This window comes from Astyanax mexicanus, chromosome 2, assembly GCF_023375975.1.
Source record: "Astyanax mexicanus isolate ESR-SI-001 chromosome 2, AstMex3_surface, whole genome shotgun sequence".
In the NCBI taxonomy this organism is placed as follows: domain Eukaryota; kingdom Metazoa; phylum Chordata; class Actinopteri; order Characiformes; family Acestrorhamphidae; genus Astyanax; species Astyanax mexicanus.
Window position 1 is genome coordinate 6,111,055 of NC_064409.1, and position 21,546 is coordinate 6,132,600.

A 21,546-nucleotide genomic window follows, 5' to 3' on the forward strand; every position below is an offset into this window, starting at 1 on the left:
ACATTGTTGATTATATCGACTAATTGTTGCAGCCCTAATGTATATATCTGTATCCTTGTTGTATTGTACATTCAGTGTCTCTCATTAGTTTACATTAATAATCTTATTTTGCTGTATTTGCTGTACGTTTCTCCCCTGTAGTGTCATATAATTGTATTTTTATTTAACTACATAATTTGAATAAACAAACTATCCCTTACATTGTCCGAAAATTTTAGATGAACAGACCAATAGAAGTTCTTTAGAATGCCCTGAAATAAACTCTTTTTACATTGACTTCCTTTGAAAGTTTAAAATGTTTTTTTTTCTGCTGTAAAGTTGCTGTTTTGGAAATACTTGTTTTTCATTGTACAGCGACGATATGCAGTATTGACAATAAAATTGTCTTGATAATCTGTTAATAAGACTTGACTACAATTGGCTTGACTACAAATGTTAGCTGGATGTAACAGACAATATCTTATTTAGATGCAGCACAAGTGTTTATTAACAGATTTACACATGTTAATGACTGATACACACTTCCTCTCACAAGATTACTAAGGTTTTTTTTTTTGTATATGGGGTGTAGGCTAGTCTTGTGCGGAACGAGCAAATAATTATATCACATTTTTTCTTAAAGAGTCTGTTGTTTTCATGGTATGTATGATGTTATTTATTTTTATTTTATTTTTTGCATGGATTTTACATATGGTTGGGACTTATTTTTCTGTCAGGAGTATGCATAATTTTAAATAATATTTATTGTTTTTATATTTCTTAAACATGCCCCAGACAATATAATAGTATATGAATATTTTGACGTGGTTAGCTGGATCAACCACATTCCGCTAACCATGTTGTGTTACAAAGTGGAAAAACCTGTTTGTAGAGTCAATAAATAGATGGAATAGACTTGTGGGTGTGACTTGTGGGTGTGAGACACGCTTGACTGCTAGTTTTGGTTATTACACCATACCACACCATACCATACCATAGCAAATAGGGATGTTCCAATCACATTTTTTAGACCCAGACTCCCGAGTCATTTGATTTTGATTATCTGCCAATACCAAGTCTCAATCTGATATATTAGCAATGCAGTAAATAAGTAAGAAAAGAAAGAACATATGTAGGTTGTCCCTTAAAGTTAAATAAATTTTAATTATAATTAATACAATGGTAAAAAAAAAAACATTTTAGCACAAATTAAACAAGTACTAAATAGCCATATAAATGTTTTCCATTTAAGTATGTAGCTTTTCTTAAATAAACTAAATAAGAATTGTCACACAACAAGTCTGTGATTAATCATAATTAAGATATTTTTAGGCCTGCAAACTCAATTTATTTTATTATTCCAATCTTGAAAGAGGAAATGCTGTGTGTGCATGCCTGTGTGAGGGGCTGAACATCTTTAGTGCAGTGATGGTGTGTCGACAGTTTGGAGGAAAATGTATAGTGGAAGGTTCCATAGGTAGCTTAAACTTCTGTAGTCCGCTTAATAAACTGCAGTATGAAACCAAAACTAACCAGACCAAATATACACACTGTAACAAAGACACGAAACTTAGTGTGAAGTCTGGTCTCAAAATACAGTAAAGTATATCTACTGTCGGAAGTGTCATTAATAAATGTCAGTTAAGGGGAACTGTGGAAGTCAAAGCCATATCTGGATGATCTAGAAAGCCCCTACAAACAACTGCTTGACTGCCATCCAGAATAGCAGAGCCAAACATGTGACAGCAAAAACAGGTTTCACAGACACAGAAGTGGAGGTGCTCAGTTCTTCTGTGCAGTGTTGCGTTGTGTTGGAGAGGTTTTATCTTTTCTTGTCAAAAACAGAGCTTATTTAATTTATTGGAGGATATAAACTGTATTAACTGTTGTTGTTGAATCATATCAGATCCTAAAGCTCTGTAAAAAATAGTGGAAACCACTTAAAAAAGTTTCTTTTAGCTAATTGAAAACCTCTGGACTACAATCAAGAGATAGATGGATGATCACAAACCATTAAACAAGCTGAACTGCTTGAATTTTTGCACCAGGAGTAAAGCAGCATAAAGTTATCCAAAAGCAGTGTGTAAGACTGGTGGAGGAGAACATGATGCCAAGATGCATGATTACAAACTGTGATTAAAAACCAGGGTTATTTTACCAAATATTGATTTCTGAACTCTTAAAACTTTATGAATATGAACTTGTTTTCTTTGCATTATTTGAGGCCTGTAAGCTCTGCATCTTTTTTGTTATTTCAGCCATTTCTCATTTTCTGCAAATAATTCTCTAAATGACAATATTTTTATTTGGAATTTGGGAAAATATAGCATAAAAGCATAAAACAACAATGCTCATTTTTCTCAAACATATACCTATAAATAGCTAAATCAGAGAAACTGATACAGAAACTGAGGTGGTCTTTTCATATTTTCCAGATCTGTGTGTTCGCTGTTTAAATATTAAGTGTAAATACACCCTAGAAGAGTGGAAGCTGTTATTATATGTAAGCCTACACAAGGCACACAGGTAATTTGTTGCGTTCATGAATAAGTTAGTGTTTGTGTTCCTGTGACCATCCCTCCTCAAAGTGACTCTTAAGACCTGTGGCTGGGAGTGAATGTATTACTGTGTTATTATAGGCTGTGTTTTGTGTACATATTGTATCACATTTCAGAGATCATTCGGTCAAGTTTTCATTATGTTCTGTTGTTCCGCTCTGGCAGGTCGGGGCTCTGAAACCGGACTCAGTATTCATGTGGAGACTGTGGACCCGGTCCAGCTGTGTTACTGATCCTCTCCATCCACATGCCTGTACAGAGGGCCATGAGCCCACCCAGCCCCTGCCTTCAGCATGAGCCTCCGCACCCTAGGGGGCACTGTGTTTGGCTCCCTGCGGCCTAGCCTGGCTCTTGAGAGTAGTCTGACCGGTGGTGGTGGTGGAGGAGGTGGTGGAGGCTGGAGTTTTCCCTCTCTGAAACCTGTTTCAGCTTTACTTCACACCATGGTTCCTCCAGGCTACACCGCCCTGCAAGAGGAGAGGCTGGCGATGGTGGACCTCAGCGCTCCCAAACCAGAGCTGCACCAGAACGGCTTCCACCGCGAGCCCGGCCGCCGCCTGTCTGACCGCGCCGGACGCACGTCCCTCAGCCTGTCGGAACCTGGAGACGGGTGCTATTCAGAGACCGAGCCCATGCTGGCTGAGACCCGGCTGTCGGGAGAGGAAGCTGATGAGGAAGAGGATAGCGAGGTGGAAGGACAGAGACCGAGCGTCCGAAACTTTCCCAAAGAGTCTCCACTGGCCATGGCTCTGCAGATACTGGTGCCATTCCTGCTGGCTGGGTTTGGCACGGTGTCAGCCGGCATGGTGTTAGATATAGTGCAGGTGAGTCGATGCATCTTCTTATTTGGGCGCACACTTTTGAATTAGGAAAGAAAGTTAATGTTGGGTAGGGGTGTGCCATATAATATTGTACGCGATAATATTGCCAACATTTTAAAATATCGTGACCAATATTAAACCTTGAAATATGGTGCCATATCACTCACCCCTAATTATCACATCAGGGTGAGACTTTTTTGCTGTTTTTAGCAAAAGAAAAGTTTACACTGTTCTCATTTCCCATTAAATATCTACTAGAGGCAGATTATATCTGTCCAGTATCATTCATTTTCCTGCAGCACTTGATATATGGAGTGCATTATTAGTATTGTGCAGTAGTGCATTTTTGAAAAGGGAAAAAAAAAATATATATAGTGTTTTGTCATATCGCAAAAATACCATGAAACATCGTGATATTATTTTAGATTTTAGGGCCATATCGCCCACCCCTAATGTTGGGTTATTTTTAGGATTTTTATTACTTTAAGGGGTGATTTCAGTATGTTTCTATATTCATGGTTCGTACGGTCATGAAAAACCTGGAAAAGTCATGGAAAATAGCGATTTCCAGGTCTGGATACATTTTTGGAAAAATAAAAATACCCAGAAAGTTTTGGAAAAGTCATGGAAATTTGGTCTACAAATGTTTGTGTTACCGTCAGGTCAGAGTTAATAAAGTAACTTAGCCCTACACAATGAAGGTCTCAGGATCTGATTGTGTGTCAGATTTATTGTAGGCCTATTGTTATTCATTTCGATTATAGTTTTAGTTGATATTTGGTTTTATTGTCCATCTTTCAAAATCGTATGGTCATGAAAATTTGGCCTGAAGGCATGGAAAAGATGGAAACGTATTGGTTAAAAAGTGTATGAACCCTGTATATTGTAAGTAGGTCAGAAGTGACAGCACTCTGGTGGCTGTGCTGCTGGGATGAAAGGAGCCTTTTGTGATGTGTGATTAGACACCCTATTCAAATCACAAAATGAATTTCAGCCGGAGCTCATGTCAGCGATGAAACACATTACTGTATGTATGAGGTGGAGTTTTTTTTTTTTCCCAGTTCCAGTTCAATTTCCACAGCAGCGTCGGTGATTAGGTGCCGACATGGTGGCCTGCGTGTGCAATTTCTCTCAGAAAGACTGCTAAATTGTGTGTGACAAAAAACTCATTTGACAATTTGAATAGGATGGTGTTTGTAGGAACAGTATTGTAGGTTGTCAGACTGGCTATTACACATTTAGAGTGTTTTCTTCTCATTTATGCATTGAAAATGTTTTTTATGTGTTTTATTTTGTTATTCTCTTTCTTCTTTTTATATCTAGCATTGGGAGGCGTTCAAGTACATCACAGAGATTTTCATCCTGGTTCCTGCTCTTCTGGGCCTGAAAGGAAACCTAGAGATGACCCTAGCGTCCAGACTCTCCACAGCGGTGTGTATTTACTATACATTACTGATGCATAGCTGTTAAACTTAGGCTTTCTTACATGCACTACCAGTCAAAAGCTTTTTTATTTGCTCATTTTATCAATAACTTTATTACTGCACTTCTCCTGTCAGTCCTCCTCTAATTCTTCTCTTTACTGCTGAAACTGAAACTGTTAAGCTGAGCTAAACGCTAAAGCTGTTGCCATGTGGGTCAGCCAGATGTCCTCCTATAGCAGTTTTCTCCAGTTTCCAAGAGTCTTTTGAAGTTGTAGGAAACAAAAAAGACTTATACTTTTAATAGTTACAGAGCTCTCTTTATTTCTTTGTCTTTTTCTAGTTATTATGATGATGAAAGTGTAAGTGTGCTGTGTGTAAATGTGTAAGTGTGTAAATGCTGCAGTATAGAGTAACAGCAGTAACACATCTGTCACAGCACTGCTTTACTACAAACTAATGCTTTTGAAATTTACATTTTTAAAAATCTATTTCCAAATTTTCATTGCTACTTACCAGTTGTAGGATCTTAACCAGTGACTTGTTTGCATAAAACCACCCCCTTTTTCTTTAATAATATACAGTATGAATATAATTTTTTTTTATACAATTTTTTCTGTGTTGACTAGACATTTTGAACACTGGATTTTTTGTATAATCTTGAGAATAGGCCGTATTGTTCAGAAGATATGGTTCTAAAGGTGTGTGACTCGCCATTGGCTAGCAATTAGCATGGATTACCAATTAGCATAAACTAGCGATTGGCATTGGTTAACAGTTAGCATTGGCTAGCGATTAGCATCAACTAGCAGTTAGCATTGGCTGGCGATTAGCTTCACCTAGTGGTTAGCATTGGCTAGGGATTAGCATCACCTAGTGGCTAGCATTGGAAAGGGATTAGCATTGCCTAGTGGTTAGCATTGGCTAGTGATTAGCATTGACTAGCAGTTAGCATAGGCTAGTGATTAGCATCGCCTAGCGTTAGCATCGCCTAGCGTTAGCAATGCCTAGTGGTTAGCATTGGGGGTATATAGTGATATAGCTCATAGTGTAATAGCAATTAGCATGGACTAGAGGTTAGCATTGGCTAGCGATTAGCATCGCCTAGCACCTACTGTACCTTGTGTCCAAATTTGTACATTTTATATATATATATATATATATTATAATAAAATAATATAATAATAAAAAACAAGACAATTCCAAGAAGGTAAAAAAATGACTTAAAATTTATAGGACAAATACAACTGGCAGTTTAGTTTATATAATGATATAGGTTGGATTGCTTGGCTATAATTATGTAAATAATAAGAATATAAACAGTTTCTTTATTTGTTAGAGCACCATTGCCATTAAAAAAGTGTTTGATAGTTTTAAAGTTTAATATAGACACTCTACAGTAGGTTATAATGTTAATGGTAGTAAACTGAGGTGCTCCTCAGAGCTCAGAACATGTTAGTGCTCGTCTAGACATGTAGATAAAGGCTTCTGTATTATAGGCCCTTATAGTACAGTCAGCTCACAAACATGTTTCCTAACAGCCCTGACTTCAGAGGCAATAATTAGACTCAGGCTTTATCATTCGTCATAACACAGATTAGCTGAGGCTCAGTCGAGTTGATTGACACATCCACTCACACCAAAACATGTTTGAATCAAAGTTTTTAGTTTTGTACTAAAGCTATGAGCCAAATGTTTATTATAATACACGTTAATGTCATCAATGTCAATTGTGTAAAAAGCTTCTTGGCAGACCTGAGAGAAACAGTTATTCCATGACTTTTGGCACGTCCGTATAAGCTTAAATTATTTACCTATGTTAACGTCATGGACCAGTGCAGAACTGAATAAATAAGACTTTGACCATCAAACATGTTGTGGCTGATGGGTGACGTTTGGGGTAAAGGGACGAACGTGACCGATGTGCTGATTCAGTTAAGCGTCATTCACACAGCAGATAAAAGTGACACTTTTTTTTTTTTTTCAGGATATTTTCATTATCTTATTAATATGACACATAATTTGACATTTGTCTGAACAATTCGAACTGTGTAAATGATGCGCATGCACAAAAGAGTGGCATCCCTTGTAAAAGAAAAGTACATTTAATTTTAATTTATATAAGTTAATTAATTCGATTTTAAGAATAATTAACACGGAAATGTATTAATATGTACTTAAAAACATATTAAATAATGACACTTTAAAAATATATATTTAAAAAAATTATATATATATATTTTTTCAAAGTCTCTCCTTTAAAGCTCTGAATTAAAGTGAAACTACTCAATCTTAATCTTTCTCACAGGCATCATTTGCAGAACGCAAACCTCAAAGACAGATGTCGGATATGGATCATATTAAAAAGATGGTGTGAACAGCTTAAAATAATACAAATACATTTGATCAGAAAATAGAATTTAGGCCAATCAGATTTTACCTGCTGTCTTACTATAGCCATATTAAGGTGAAACCACAGTTAATATAAATTATAAAAAGGGGCATCATTTACCCCCTGTTTAAGGCCAGAGAGAAGACTTTTTTGTATATATAGAAAACAATATTTAGTGTTTTTTATGACAGTCAGTGTAATGTCAATGCTGCCTTTAAAATTATTTTGTACATCATAATTAATGCATATATATGTTATATATAAGATACTACTGTAGTTCTACAAATAAAATGAATAAAATGATTTTAAAAGCCTTTTTCTAAACCAGCTAAAGAAAAGACTAAAACCAGGGGTACACCATGACATACCAAAAGCCATGGGACACAGTAACTTGTTTCTGTCCCATGACTTCTTGCACATCACGGCACGTGAGAGGCCTTTTTTTTAGACCTTTTATATAGAAATCATGAATATGTTGAGTAAATTTATTTATTTATTTATTTTTTTAGCTTTGTCTCCCCCTCTGTTTTGCTGTGCTTCTCTCTCTGTGGCAGTGGCTCAGAGGTCTCCCTCATGCCAGCGAGAGCAGCTAGTGTTCTCCTGCTGAATCTGTCGGTTGCTCTCGAGGTGAGAGAGCAAACAAACTCTCTGGTGGAGAAGTAGGAGTGCTGAAGTTCCTCCTCTCAGCTGGCCGACAGAAAAAAACGGCCCAGCTGCAGACCTGCTTCTCTTTTTTACAGTGTTGCTATTTCTCTGTGCTTTTATTTCCTGATTTTCAATGAGCACATAGTGAGTACACACTGAAAACGTTACTGCGTGTAATGATGAGGTAATAGTTTGGAGTATTGTTTGTTTTTGTGCTGTGTAATCATTGCAAGAGCTGATCTTTCCACACTTCTCACTTTTTCTCTGCTTTCTGAACAATACAGAAATTTCTCCTGCCTCTCATATAGGCTGATATTCTGTCATTTTCTTATTTTGTATCATTTATTATATATTATGATGACTTTTTGTTATTGGTATTGTTTTGTTATTTACGTCAGTTTATTACTTTCAGGCAAAAAACTTGCATTTCCAGAATGGCAGACTTTAAACATGTAGATACAAGGTTTCTAAGGGCGTTTTTACATGAGCACTATTTGGTCCAGTTAAAACGGACTCAGGTAGGGGCGCCGAGTGGTCCAGTGGTCTAAAGCGCTGCCACTATGAGCGGGAGGTCGCAGGTTCGAAACCCCGCTCATGCAGCTTTGCCATTAAGCTGCCGGCGCTCAGAGGGAGCAAAATTGGCCCTGCTCCCTCCGGTTGCCGGGTCCACATTACTCCTAGGGTGATGTCTGCAGCACAGGGCGTCTGTGAGCTGATGTATCAGAACCGAGTCGCTGCGCTTGGTTGTAATGCTGCATCAGCAGCAGCTCGAAAAAAGTGGTGACTGGCTTCACATGTATCGGAGGAAGCATGTGAGAGTCTTCGCGCTCCTGGTGTGTTGGGGGGCATTACTAGTGATACGGGGAGTCCTAATGAGTGGGTTGGGAAATTGGCCATGTAAATTGGGGAGAAAATGGGAAAAATTTGAAATAAAATTATATTAAAAAAAAACGGCTTCTGGTTCGTTTGTAATCCTAGTGCGGTTCGATTGAGCAGGTGTGAAAGCAGTAATCTTAATCGGGTACGGATCAAAATATCGGAAACCAGCTAGTTGAGGTGGTCTCGGTCCGGACTCAAACAAACTCTGGAGAAACAGGAAATAAACAGACTATATATACAGACAAGAAGTGGAAACACCTGGGGCTAGGGGGCGGAGCTACAAATGAGCACAGGTGAGGGCAATAAAACAATAAGGAACACAGGTAACGTGGGGAACACACCTACAGGCAAACGCAGGAGAAAGACAGGCACAGAGAAGGTAAATAAACACAGAAACATAAGCACAGAAGGGCGACGACAGGAAACAGGGCTAGGACATGACATGCAGCTGCGTGACTCTGTTTGAGACATGTGTTAAAGCATCTTTAAACTGCACCTTTATTCGTGCAGGATACAGAATCTTCTCGCTTTATTTACTTTCCTTGCAATATTGACTCAATCTGTTCTGCTGCCTCCTCAGGTGAATGTGGGAAAAATGGACTCGCCCATAGAGAAGTGGAACCTCATCATTGGGAATTTGGCACTGAAACAGGTAAGACTGGTTCATCTGCATTCATGCAATTTTAAAACTGACTGATCTTTTCATCAGCTGTTGCCTCAAGTGGCTCAGAGACATTTTAGATGGAATGTTTTAGTCTCTCTTATCTTTAAAGAAAATCTCAGCCGTTTAATGACCGTGCCACAACCACTTAATTCCAGTATCATTAAATTTTAATGCTAAGTGCTGTCATTTAAAAAAAGAGGGGAATACTGCAGTAGATTCATCTACAGTAAATAAAAATGTGTTTAATCTTTAGCCTGAAGTCAAATTCCTTTTTCAAAACACAATTCTCATCCATCCTATTGTTTAGCTGCTCATTTTTTCTTCAAAGAAAGCTTTTTGTTTTTTTGGACGTGCCCAGCATTAGAAATGCACTACTGTTCAGATACAAAAACCACAAGATTTCCTCTTTCCTGTATCTGCAGATGTCTGGTCTTTACATGATTTGTTCAGAGCCTTGTTTGCCCTTCAGTAAAATACCAGAGCTCTCATCCATAAAAAAAAATTATATCTTTAGGTTTTTTACATAATGTTAGTCATTAGTCATAGTTTTTTTTATGTTTTTATGAATGAATAGATATATGTATGGCTGGATGGAGAGAAAGATGGGTGGATGGAGAGAAAGAGGGATGGATAGATAGATGGATTGATGGAGGTATGAAGAGAAAAAGTGATTGATGGATGGATAGATAGATAGATAGATAGATAGATAGATAGATAGATAGATAGATAGATAGATAGATAGATAGATGGATGGATTGAGACAAAGAGGAATGGATGGATGGAGAAAGTGGGATTGATGAATGGATAAAGAAAGAGGGATAGTATATTGTTCCCAAACTAAAATTAGTTAAAATGTTGTTTTCTTTAAAAGATGGATGGATGGATAGATAGAGATGGATGGATCTATGAAGAGAAAGAAGGTTGGACCTATGGAGAGAAAGAGTAATGGATGGATGGATGGATGGAGTGAAAGAGGGATAGTATATATTTCCCAAACTAAGATTAAATAAAATTTTTCTTTTTCAAATAAAGTTTTCTTCAAAAGATGGATGGATGGATTGAGACAAAGAGGAACAGATGGATAGAGAAAGTGGGATTGATGAATGGATAAAGAAAAAGGGAAACTAAACTTAATTAAAATGTTGTTTTCTTTAAAAGATGGATGGATGGATAGATGGATAGATAGAGATGGATGGATCTATGAAGAGAAAGAGGGATGGATCTATGGAGAGAAAGAGGAATGGATGGATGGATGGATGGATAGATGGATGGAGATAAAGAGGAATAGTTTAAATTTCCCAAACTAAGATTAAATAAAATTTTGGTTTTCTTCAAAAGATGCATGGACAGATATATAGATGTATGTATGGATGGATGGAGAGAAGGATGGATGGAGAGAGAGAAAGAGGGATGGATGAATGGATTGATTGAGAGAAAGAGGGATGGATGGATGGATGGGCGTATGGAGAGAAAGAGGGATAGATGGAGAGAAAGAGAGATTTTGTAGAGTATAGTTGCTTTGTTATTTTATTCTATTGTTATTCTATTATCAGTATGTCGGTGGCATTTAATGGTCTTTAAATGACAATAATATTGTTTATTGCAATAATTTCTATCGATTACAAAAAATATGGCCTACACAAAGGGACCATTTTTGTCTGTGATTTTTTTATCATTAGGTGCAGGCTACAGTTGTGGGGTTTCTGGCAGCCGTGGCGGCCGTGGTCTTGGGTTGGATCCCTGAAGGAAAGTTTCAGATGAGTCACGCCGTGCTGCTCTGCTCCAGCAGCGTGGCTACAGCCTTCATCGCTTCTCTGCTGCAAGGTACGTCTCCAGAGGGAGCTCCCACCTTCAATCACTCACCCACCTGTCCAGTCTGAATGATCACAGTGCATTACACTGGTATTGCTGCACTACTGCTTCAAAAAAAGTTGCATCAAAGTCGCTTCCCACTTTGAGGAGAGTGCAGAACAACTTAAACAAATTATATATAAGTACTTTTTAAAGTATGTTTCGGACTATAAGGTCACTTAAAATCCTTGAATTTTCCCAAAACATCGACAGTGTGCCTTATAATCTGGTGCGCCTTATGTATGAATTCTACCAGTCAGTTTAAGATTAAGGAGCAGTAAAGCCACTAATATTGAAGATGATATTAAGATGATATTAAAGCTATACATGAGCACATGCTGAGTTATTTTGTAAATAAAAACTGTTAAACAAACCAGAATATGTTTAATACTTTAGATCAGGGGTGTCCAAACTTTTTTTGTTGGGGGCCAGAAGGAGAAATATATTTGAAGTCACTGGCCACAGACTCTGTAATAAAACAAATAATGAAATATACCACTTTAAATAATACATTTTCCTGATTATTTCATTTACACACCATTTTACTTGACTTACTCTCTTTATCTTTGACAGTGTTGTGTAAACTAAGATTTTTCAAATTGATGTTTAATTTCATGATGTCTCTTAATATTAAACTCCTTAATTACGGCAACTTTTAGACTCTTTGGCCCGTTTTTCTGCACTAGAAATGCGCACCCTCTCCGCTTTTAGACTCTTTGCTCTGTTTTTCTGCGCTAGAAATGCGCACCCTCTCCGCTTTTAGACTCTTTGACCCGTTTCTGACACCTAGCATTCAAACTTTGAATCTCACATTATAAAAACCTGCTTAACAGCGGGCCAACTTTCATTCTATTTCTAAAATACCTCGCAGGCCGCTCCAAAAAAGGTAACGGGCCGAAAATGGCCCGCGGGCCGTAGTTTGGACACCCCTGCTGTAGATTCTTCTAAGTAGCATATTTATCCTTGAGGACAGATCTGCACACTCTTGGTATTTTAATCTCAGTGTCTTCATGAGGGAGAAATGAAAGGAAAAGCACTCTAAGAGAGGGTCATGTGACTTGCTGGTAAATTGACTGTTTAAACTAATGTCCAATGTATAACCTACTCTGTTTCTTTAACTAAGGAATCATTATGGTGGGTGTCATTGTGGGATCGAAGAAGACGGGCATCAACCCTGATAATGTAGCCACACCCATCGCTGCCAGCTTCGGTGACCTCATCACACTGGCCATCCTGGCCTGGATCAGCCAGGGCCTTTACAACTGCCTGGGTAAGAGATAGTAATAGTAGTAGAGGGTTGGTGATGGTCAGTTTATGATGGTATCATACTTACATTTTAATATCAAACTTTTTGGTAACACTTTACATGGATGGTCCATTTTATGGCCTTGTTGATGCTCAACTAACATTCAACTAACACTGAAATTTAACTTAACCCTATGTTGAATGTAAATGATTCAAAATAGAACCAAACCCTACACCTAACCCTAACCTTAACCCTTAATTAACCATAAAATCGAACCCTACACCCAACCCTAACCTTAACCTAAGCTTAAAATCTAACCCTAAACCCAATCCTAAAATATTAGGATAAGCGTTTGGATTAGAGTTGTATGTAGGGATGTAGGGTTATATTCAATAGAGAATCATTTACTTTCACCTTTTAGTTCATTTGCATTTAATAGAGATGTAGTTGAATGTTAGTTGAGCATTAAAGAGGCCATCAAATGGACCATAAAAGTAAAGTGTTACCAACTTTATTTTTTTGAAAAAACCTTTTTTTTGAAAACCTCTGGAATATAATCAAGAGGAAGATGGATGATCACAAGCCATCAAACCAAACTGAACTGCTTGAATTTTTGCACCAGGAGTAAAGCAGCATAAAGTTATCCAAAAGCAGTGTGTAAGACTGGTGGAGGAGAACGTGCCAAGTTAGATTTATTTGAGGTCTAAAAGAGTTGCGTCTTTTTTGTTATTTCAGCCATTTCTCATTTTCTGCAAAAAAAAAAAAAATCTAAATGACAATATTTTTATTTGGAATTTAGGAGAAATGTTGTTTGTAGTTTATAGAATAAAACAACAATGTTCATGTACCACTTCTTACGTTTTTTCTATAATTATCTTTTAGTTTTAAAACAGATGTAATGAGATACACACAGCTTCCAAAAAGTTGCACTTTTGCCTCTTTTTACCTTAATAAATATAAGGAAATCAACTGAGATTTTGCAATATATCGTCGCTGTACAATGAAAAACACTTATCTCTTTTTTTTGTCGATTTTTAGTTTACTACATAATTTGAACAGACAAACTGTCCCTTACACTGTGCCAAAAAGTCTTGATGAACGGACCAATAGAAACTCTTTAAAATTACCTAAAATATTTTTTTTACATTGACTTTCAATTAAAAGGTTAACAGGTTTTTCTCTCTTCTGGAAAGTTGCTGTTTTTCATTGGACAGCGACGATATACAATATTTCCAGTTTGAATTTTCATGCAATGCACTAGTGTGCCAGAAGAGGGAGCAAGAGTCACAAGAATACCATGAGCCTGGTCCTGTTTCTGCCCCTGCTTAGACTGACAGTCAACTACAACTTCTATCTCTTTCTTATGATGAAAGGTTTTAAATTTACAACGTGATTAAGAATAACATTCAAATATACAGTGAAAGCTCAAATACAGGCTGTATTAAATGACCTCGCTGATTTATCTGTGTGAGCAGACTGTTAGTTCAGGGTGAACCTGTGGAAAAGCTCCAGCTCGCACATGTGCTCACAGATAAACAAATGTGAGCGTCCGGCTGCAGGTGTGAGGAGATATATGGTGCATGAGTTAATGGCGTGCGGAGCTGAGGAGCTGACATGTTTTACGGGCGGGAGCGTGCGGCTAATGAGCCGAGCTCGGCTGGCTGGGGGGAAAGCTGCACAATGGCACTTCTGTAGCAGAGTTCATGCCATCCCCGTCTCTCGCTGTCCGCGCTCTCAGACTACAGTCACAGATGAATGACTGATTCAGACTTATATATACACACATACACACTCCCTCTCTCCACGTTCAAGTCAAATACTCAAATTCTCAAATTCTTAATGGTCTTTGTCATATAATGCTGCATTTAATAGAGCTAAAAATGTGGGGAACAGGAAGTTCATGTTTTAAACATGTTTTATTTTGGGTTTATAGCGTTCTCCAGAGTTCATCAGAACTGCATTCCTCTGATATTGCCCTTGAAACAGATTTTGCTTTTTGAGCCTTATTGCTTTTTATAGAAACAACTTGCACATCATGGGAGATTGTACTTAAGCTTGTCTGTTCTTGTAGATCAGATTATCAGTTCAATAAATGCTTATTATGGTCTGGTTTGTTGAAGTTAATTTAGGTCCAATCCAATTTCTCTTTTGTACCCCGTACCCCATGTTTTTGAGTAACCCTGAGTGAGTGATTGATGAGTCCATTGGCAATACACTCAACAATCAATCAATCAATCAATCAGTCAACCTTTATTTGAACTCAGGAGTACATTAAGTACATGACCATCATTTACAATGTTGCTGAGCATTTACTGTATAAAAGAGATAGAAAACATTAGATAATATAATACATATACATATCATATAGATTAATAAAATGTATAAATAAAAAAAATAGGAAAATCTAAATAAAATGCCCATAAAATGTTTAAAATATTTTAACACATAGAAGGTAAAGCATTTATTAAATTTTAAATAAAGAAAAGTAATAATAGTAAAAGTAAATGATAAAATAAAATGATCGAAACGATAGGAAATGATAAATGAACAATAATGAAACTAAGATCATAAGAATCAAAGTAAAATAAATGTATAAAAAGTAAGAACAATAAAAAATAAAATAACAAGAAAAAGAAGAAAAATAATAATGAAAAAGTGATAAGAAATGATTAGTGATGTTTTAATGCTTTTTAAATACCTGGATAAGGTTTTGTTTGGTTTGTGCAGTTGGTTCTATAAAAAGGATAGTTTAAGGATTCCCACATTTCTTGGAAATTCTGGAAAAAAACAGAAAAGACTATTTGAAGTATATTTTTTACAGCTATGGAAACACTTGGAAAATTAAACAAAATTGCAAGAATGCATATTTTATCTACTGATATCCTGTTTATTGAATTTGCAACTCTGCCCTTCTTATTTGGACAGATGCACCACCGCGGCCACCATGCTTCACAGTGTTTAATGTTAAATGTTTAAATACATGGATACATATATAACTACTCATTGCACAAATATTTGTCATAGATGAATAAAACATTAATGCATTCATTAGTTCACACATAGTAATTATTTAGTGACGCCACGGCAACTATTTGTATGTTTGTTTTTATATATAAATATAAATATATATATATAGAGAGAGAGATTTCCTGGAAACTTATATCGTAAGTCCTGGAAGATGCTTTTTCTTAAAAACACAGATACTAAAACAGATACAAAACAGTTCCCACTATTGTGAAGACTTGAGTTTCAATAAAAATACTATTTAAGAAAAGGCAGAACAAAGAAATCTTGCAAACTCCGGAACTCGGAGAGAATGGACACCACCGCCACACACATACATGCATACACATGTAAAGGCCTTCTACAATGGAGTGGTGCTTGGTTTCTTGTGTTTCTTGGTTTCTTCTATGTAACCACTATCCTATCTGATAACACAGACTGATAAGACCTGATCTACTCTAACATAGTCCCTTTTGTGTGTGTCTGTGTGTGTTTTTTCTTTTTTTTCTTTTTTGGTGTACTGGTATGTTTTCTTTGTCTTTTTTTGTTTGTTTTAAACTTTTTTCTCCCTTGCTTTCTTTGCAGCAGTTAAAGAGGTGAAGTGAGGCGAACAGCCCGGGCTGCCGAGTGCCAAAACCCAAGCTTAGGCCAGCCTGCAGCCAGCCGCTTCTACCATAATGAACCCGGACCTCGGCCCAGCCGAGCCCACTCACACTAAATATAGTCACGCACTCTCAGCCTCTCCCTATTAGGGATTTAGAGGCTGGGGCTTGTGTAAAGTGCGGCTCTGCACAGCGTCGGTGGTTAAGACGTGCAGAAAAGCTCTTTTAGTGGTGGTTAGGGGGCATTAGGAGATTAGATTTGGAAGTGGAAATTTTAAGATCATCAGCTTTTCCCTGTGCAATTAACTTAAACTGTCTTGCGACCTCGTTGGAAGCGTGTGTAAGCCCTTTTTAATCGAAGCGCTTTTGTAAAGTGAGCTTTCGGCCGTAAGCAAGCTGTGATTAAGCGTTGTGACTGTGTGAAAGTAGGCTGATGCTGATGCAGTTAAGTTAACTCTGCTTCCACACTCTTTCTTCCAGACTCTCACCCATACGTGTCGTCTCTGGTGTGTGCCTTCTTCATGTGTCTGACTCCAGTGTGGATGGTCATCTCCTCCAAACACCCAGCCAGCCGACAGCTCCTCTACTCAGGCTGGGAGCCCGTCATCACCGCCATGCTCATCAGCAGGTCTCTCTCTCTCTCTGTTATACTGTCAGCTAAAACAATAAACATAGCCAGTTCACAAAATAAAGGCTTTTTTCATGATGGCCAGAACATTTTTGCCCTAAAAAGCCATTCACACTTATAATCTGTTGTCTTTGTGTTTTTCTATCTCAGTATTGGAGGTCTTATCCTGGACAAAACAGTGTCTGACCCCAACCTGGCTGGGATTGTGGTCTATACCCCTGTAATAAATGGTAAGATCAGTTTAATCCTTAACAAAACATCAAGCTGAACATGTCTTTATTTTTTCTTAGTTTGGGGGTAGATGTGTTGAAATATTAGATAGGGTTCGTACGGGCATGAGAAACTTTAAAGTCATGGAATTTGAAAATAGCAAATTCCAGGCCTGGATAAGTTTTGGAAAAATTAAAAATACCCAGAAAGTTTTGGAAAAGTCGTGAAAATTTGCTCTACAAATCTATGGGTTTCAGTTTATCTATTTTGAGCTAAAAAATACATTGTCTCAGAGTTAATTCAGTAAATTAGCCCTAAACAATGGATCTCTCAGGGTCTGACACACATTTTAGTATTAAAGATTTGTTTTAGACCTACTGTAATCAATTTGAATTATAGTTTTATTTGCTTTTTGGTTTTATTGTCCATGTCTGCAGTGATGTTTTAAAAAAAAATCATATGGTCATGACAATTTGCCTTGAGAAATCATGGAAATTTATTGGTTAAAATATGGATGAATTCTGATTACATTAATAAGCCGTCTGTTCTGATTAAAGACAGCTTAAGAAAACTTTATTTTACGTAGTTTCATATTGTTTTCCTTTTAGTCTTAGGACATCCAGTGCTTTTATATATATATATATATATATATATATATATATATATATATATAAATTGTCATTGAGGAAAACTGCCTATATTATTATTTTTGTGTTTAATTTAAAGACTGTCCCTTATTTTTGTTGCTGTAATTTTTTGCCTTTTAATTTGTGCCTTATTTTGTATGTAAAGCGTCTTTGAGAATCTTAAAAAGTGCTATATAAATAAAATGTATTATTATTATTATTATTATTATTAAATGCATAGATTTTATGAAAATCCTCTCCATCCACACGAGACACAAACATAACTCCAAAACTGCACAATCAACTATAAAACATAAGCATGAGCATGCCTAGCCTAGCAGGAGAAGCTATGACCTCACAAAGTTTGATATTAAGTATAAACAATGGCCCCTAAAGGAGACTGTACATTTCTATAACTAAGATCTTCTTACTGTGTTATTAAAAAAGCAGATCTGCCTTATAATTATAATATAACATCACACAAAGGCTCAGAACCTGATTTATACACCAGATTTATACCAAAAAATGTTTAATAGTGCCGCCATGTATGGCAAACAACAAACTCTGCCTCAAAGAAGACGAAAGCAATAACTGCTAGCTCAACAGCATCACTTTCTAGGCTACAGGTTGCTCCACTGTTTGAAATCATTATCAATGTTCTTTTTTTTCTAAATGAATGACAAAACAAATGAAAGATTACCATAAGACGTGTAACATCTTGTTACCACTGCAATAATTCCTAAAAAAAAAAAAACATCAGATTTTTTTCTACGGACTGTAAATGTCTCTCTGTCATCCTCTGTAACTGTTGCTTTCACTCTTAATGGGTTTGGGTTACAAATTAAGTAATGGGATTAGGTTTCAGGTGGAGCTGTACCTGTGCACCTTATCGGTGAGGATTCTAATTTACAGGTATGGGTCAGATTCCACCTTCACTTTTATGCATATGTGCAGTGCAGAACTCTACTCGATCCTTCTACTGCATGGTGCGTTATACTGCACTACAATCATCATAGACCATCAGGTATAAAGAGTAGATGTTTGAACATACTGTTTAAAGACAAGTTTGTTCTGCACCAACATGTGTAGACATAGTACACATGTTGCAGTAAAACAAGGCAGTGTATTGTAAGACAATTTGTTGACCTTGCTTAGCATTACAATAGAATTCATCCTCTTTAAATCTTTCTGAGCAGGTGAACATCCATATTTATGCACTAGTAAATGGGGAAAGCCTGCACTACCTACTGGTCCAGGAGATTGAAATGGTGCCCTTCCAGTTTGAGGCCCATTTCCCCAAATTTAAAGGAGAACTTTGATGTAAAATTTACTTTTGTTGAATAGCCCACCACCAGCTTTTTCTGAGATCTAGTAATTTTTTACAGTCTGTCCAAACATGCTTTAGAATAGATAATAAAGGGCATATTATGCCCCTGCAGATAAATCGCTTTTTACACCGTTATTCAGGTTCCACACCTCATTGGTAAAATCAGGAGAGCTCTGACATTTAAAATGAGGCGTTAAAAGTGCATAAGAAACTTATTAAAAACTACTGTATACAACCGGTAGCATAACCGTTTCTCTGGCCTATTCTCCGGCTTTTCTACTGCCATCTTTAAAGCCACATTATGGATAAATGAAATTTCATACTTCTTGGCTTCCTCAACAGTCAGAAAGTGGAGTTCATGGTTCAGGCCATGCAAGGTCAAGCATACATGCATTTCTGGACAAGCTGAGAGACACAGATATGAGAAATTTGTTAATCTAAGCTTACTGTAAATAAAAGTTTTCAGAAGAGAAAATTCTGCGTAGATTAACATCTGGTGCTCGTTTGACTTTAAAAGTCTTTTTTATTACAGTTTTGTTTACTAAGCTTAGCTTTACTAAGCTAACTTAGTTAGCTACCCACAGACCCCCCCCCTATTTGTTCATAGCTTTTTGGATTTGTTTCAGATTTCTACATGCAAGCTCATGGGAGTCATGTGGTCTCTCACTCTTTCTTGACTAACTGTATGTTGCAGTTTTAAGATAGTGGTGAAGGATTGGAAAAGACTTAACTAAAGGATGATGGTAATGAGTTCGTTTTTGGCTGCGGCACGCAGACATTAATCACAGTGAATCCACGATGCCTTGTCTTCTTACAGTAACGGGCCCACTGCCAGCTCTGTAAGCGATAAGGTCTTAATTAAAACGCACTAATGAGAGAGATTTAACCAGCTTGATCTTTGACTGAGTGTGTGCTGGACACATCAAACAGCTGTGTGCATGTGTGTGGACATGGGGTGTGTGGGTGTGGTGTGGGAGTTTGAGTGGGTGTGTCCGTGTATGAGGGTGTTTAGGTGAATGTCTCAGAATGTAAGGTTTGGGTTAATTATGGAAAAGAAGGATGAAGTGAAGGCAGACAGCAGTGGAAATTGCTGTGATTCACTCTCTGTCATTCAGTACAGGGTGGGAGAAAACCAAATTAACTGAGTGTATGGCTACATTTGTACAGCAAGTATATGTGTATTTTCTTGGCTGTTCACCTTTTAAACTGCTAATACAGAAGTTCCATGCTTCATGTGAAGTTTCAGTTTCATTTTTGACGTAAGACGGGAGCATTTACGGAGATTCGAGCTTACTGTAAAAAGTTTAGCTGCTTCTTTGGTTCAGTGGAGACGTAATCTACCATTCAACCTAACACTAAAGTAATAGTGAATAATGCTCTACAGGTGGAAACCCCCAGCTAAATCTCATTTATTCAATCAAACTCAAATCAAACCATCTTTAAATTGCATAAAACCCCCCAGATATCCCTAACAAAGAAGAAATGGTGCGGCCAAAGTACGGGAATTGAATTTAAAAATTGGTCCTTCATATTAAATTCAATTTAATTACTATTGAAGAGCCCTAATTCTGAAAATCCATTCCCTGCTGTTCCCACCTGCATGCTTGTGTGTGTGTGTGTGTGTGTGTGTGTGTGCACTCCTGCTCCAGACACACACACACACACATTAACCTCCCTCCCTTAACAGGGTTCTTTGTCACACAGACAGACTTTCATCTGAGCAGTGACCCAGATTATAGACCCCCCCCCCCCCCCCCCACTGAGGTGCTGCCATGATCAGAAGGTGTTGCACAAATGTGTGTGTGTGTGTGTTGGAGGTAATCACACTGTGTATTCTGGCATAGAATGAGGTTAAACTCTGTTGGTGGACAAAGAGAAGTGGACATGTATTGGGTTAATTAGACTTCCCTGCTGTATAAAAGAGCCTTTTAAAACACATACACACATATACACTCACTGGCCACTTTATTAGGTACACCTTTCCAACTGCATATTAATGCAAATGTCGCATCAGCCAATCACATGGCACATGATCTGCTGCAGTTCAAACCATCAGATCATCAGAATGGAGAAGAAATGTGATTTAAGTGATTTTGAACATGGCATGGTTGTTGGTGCCAGACGGGCTGGTCTGAGTATTTCAGAAACTGCTGATCTACTGGGATTTTCACCCACAACCATCTCTAGGGTTTACAGAGAATGATCCGAAAAATTAACATCATGGATGTGCAGCCGACAAATCTGCATCAACTGTGTGATGCTATCATTCAATATGGACCAGACTTTCTGAGGAATGTTTTCAGTACCTTCTTGAATCTACAGGAATTGGACAATGAAACTGAAACACCTGGTTTTAGACCACAATAATTGATTGTGGTGACGGACAGTTCTGGTGGAAACAGGAGAGTTGAGGTGCACATTGAATTCTGCGTGATTTGATCAGCCGTGGTTTTATGTTTTTTGGATACAATCCGGGTTAGCACCTGAACATCCCTTTCAGACAGCTTCCTCTTACAGCATCCACAGTTAATCCTGTTGGATGTGGTTGGTCCTTCTTGGTGGTATGCTGACGTTACCCTGGATACCGTGACTCTTGATGCATCACAAAGACTTGCTGTCTTGGTCACAGATGCGCCAGCAAGACGTGCACCAACAATTTGTCCTCTTTTGAACTCTGGTATGTCACCCATAATG

At 37.5% G+C, this 21,546-nt stretch overlaps 1 protein-coding gene across 1 annotated transcript in view; it reads left to right on the forward strand.

The window, feature by feature from the left end:
- The window catches only part of slc41a2b (solute carrier family 41 member 2b), a 41,732-nt gene that overhangs the window by 837 nt on the left and 19,349 nt on the right, over positions 1-21,546 (forward strand). The window contains exons 2-8 of the mRNA XM_007233595.4: positions 2,703-3,361; positions 4,682-4,789; positions 9,276-9,347; positions 11,039-11,183; positions 12,334-12,480; positions 16,542-16,689; positions 16,840-16,919. Coding sequence (XP_007233657.3) covers positions 2,831-3,361; positions 4,682-4,789; positions 9,276-9,347; positions 11,039-11,183; positions 12,334-12,480; positions 16,542-16,689; positions 16,840-16,919 — 1,231 coding nt within the window. The 5' untranslated portion in view covers positions 2,703-2,830. The remainder of the gene's footprint in view (positions 1-2,702; positions 3,362-4,681; positions 4,790-9,275; positions 9,348-11,038; positions 11,184-12,333; positions 12,481-16,541; positions 16,690-16,839; positions 16,920-21,546) is intronic.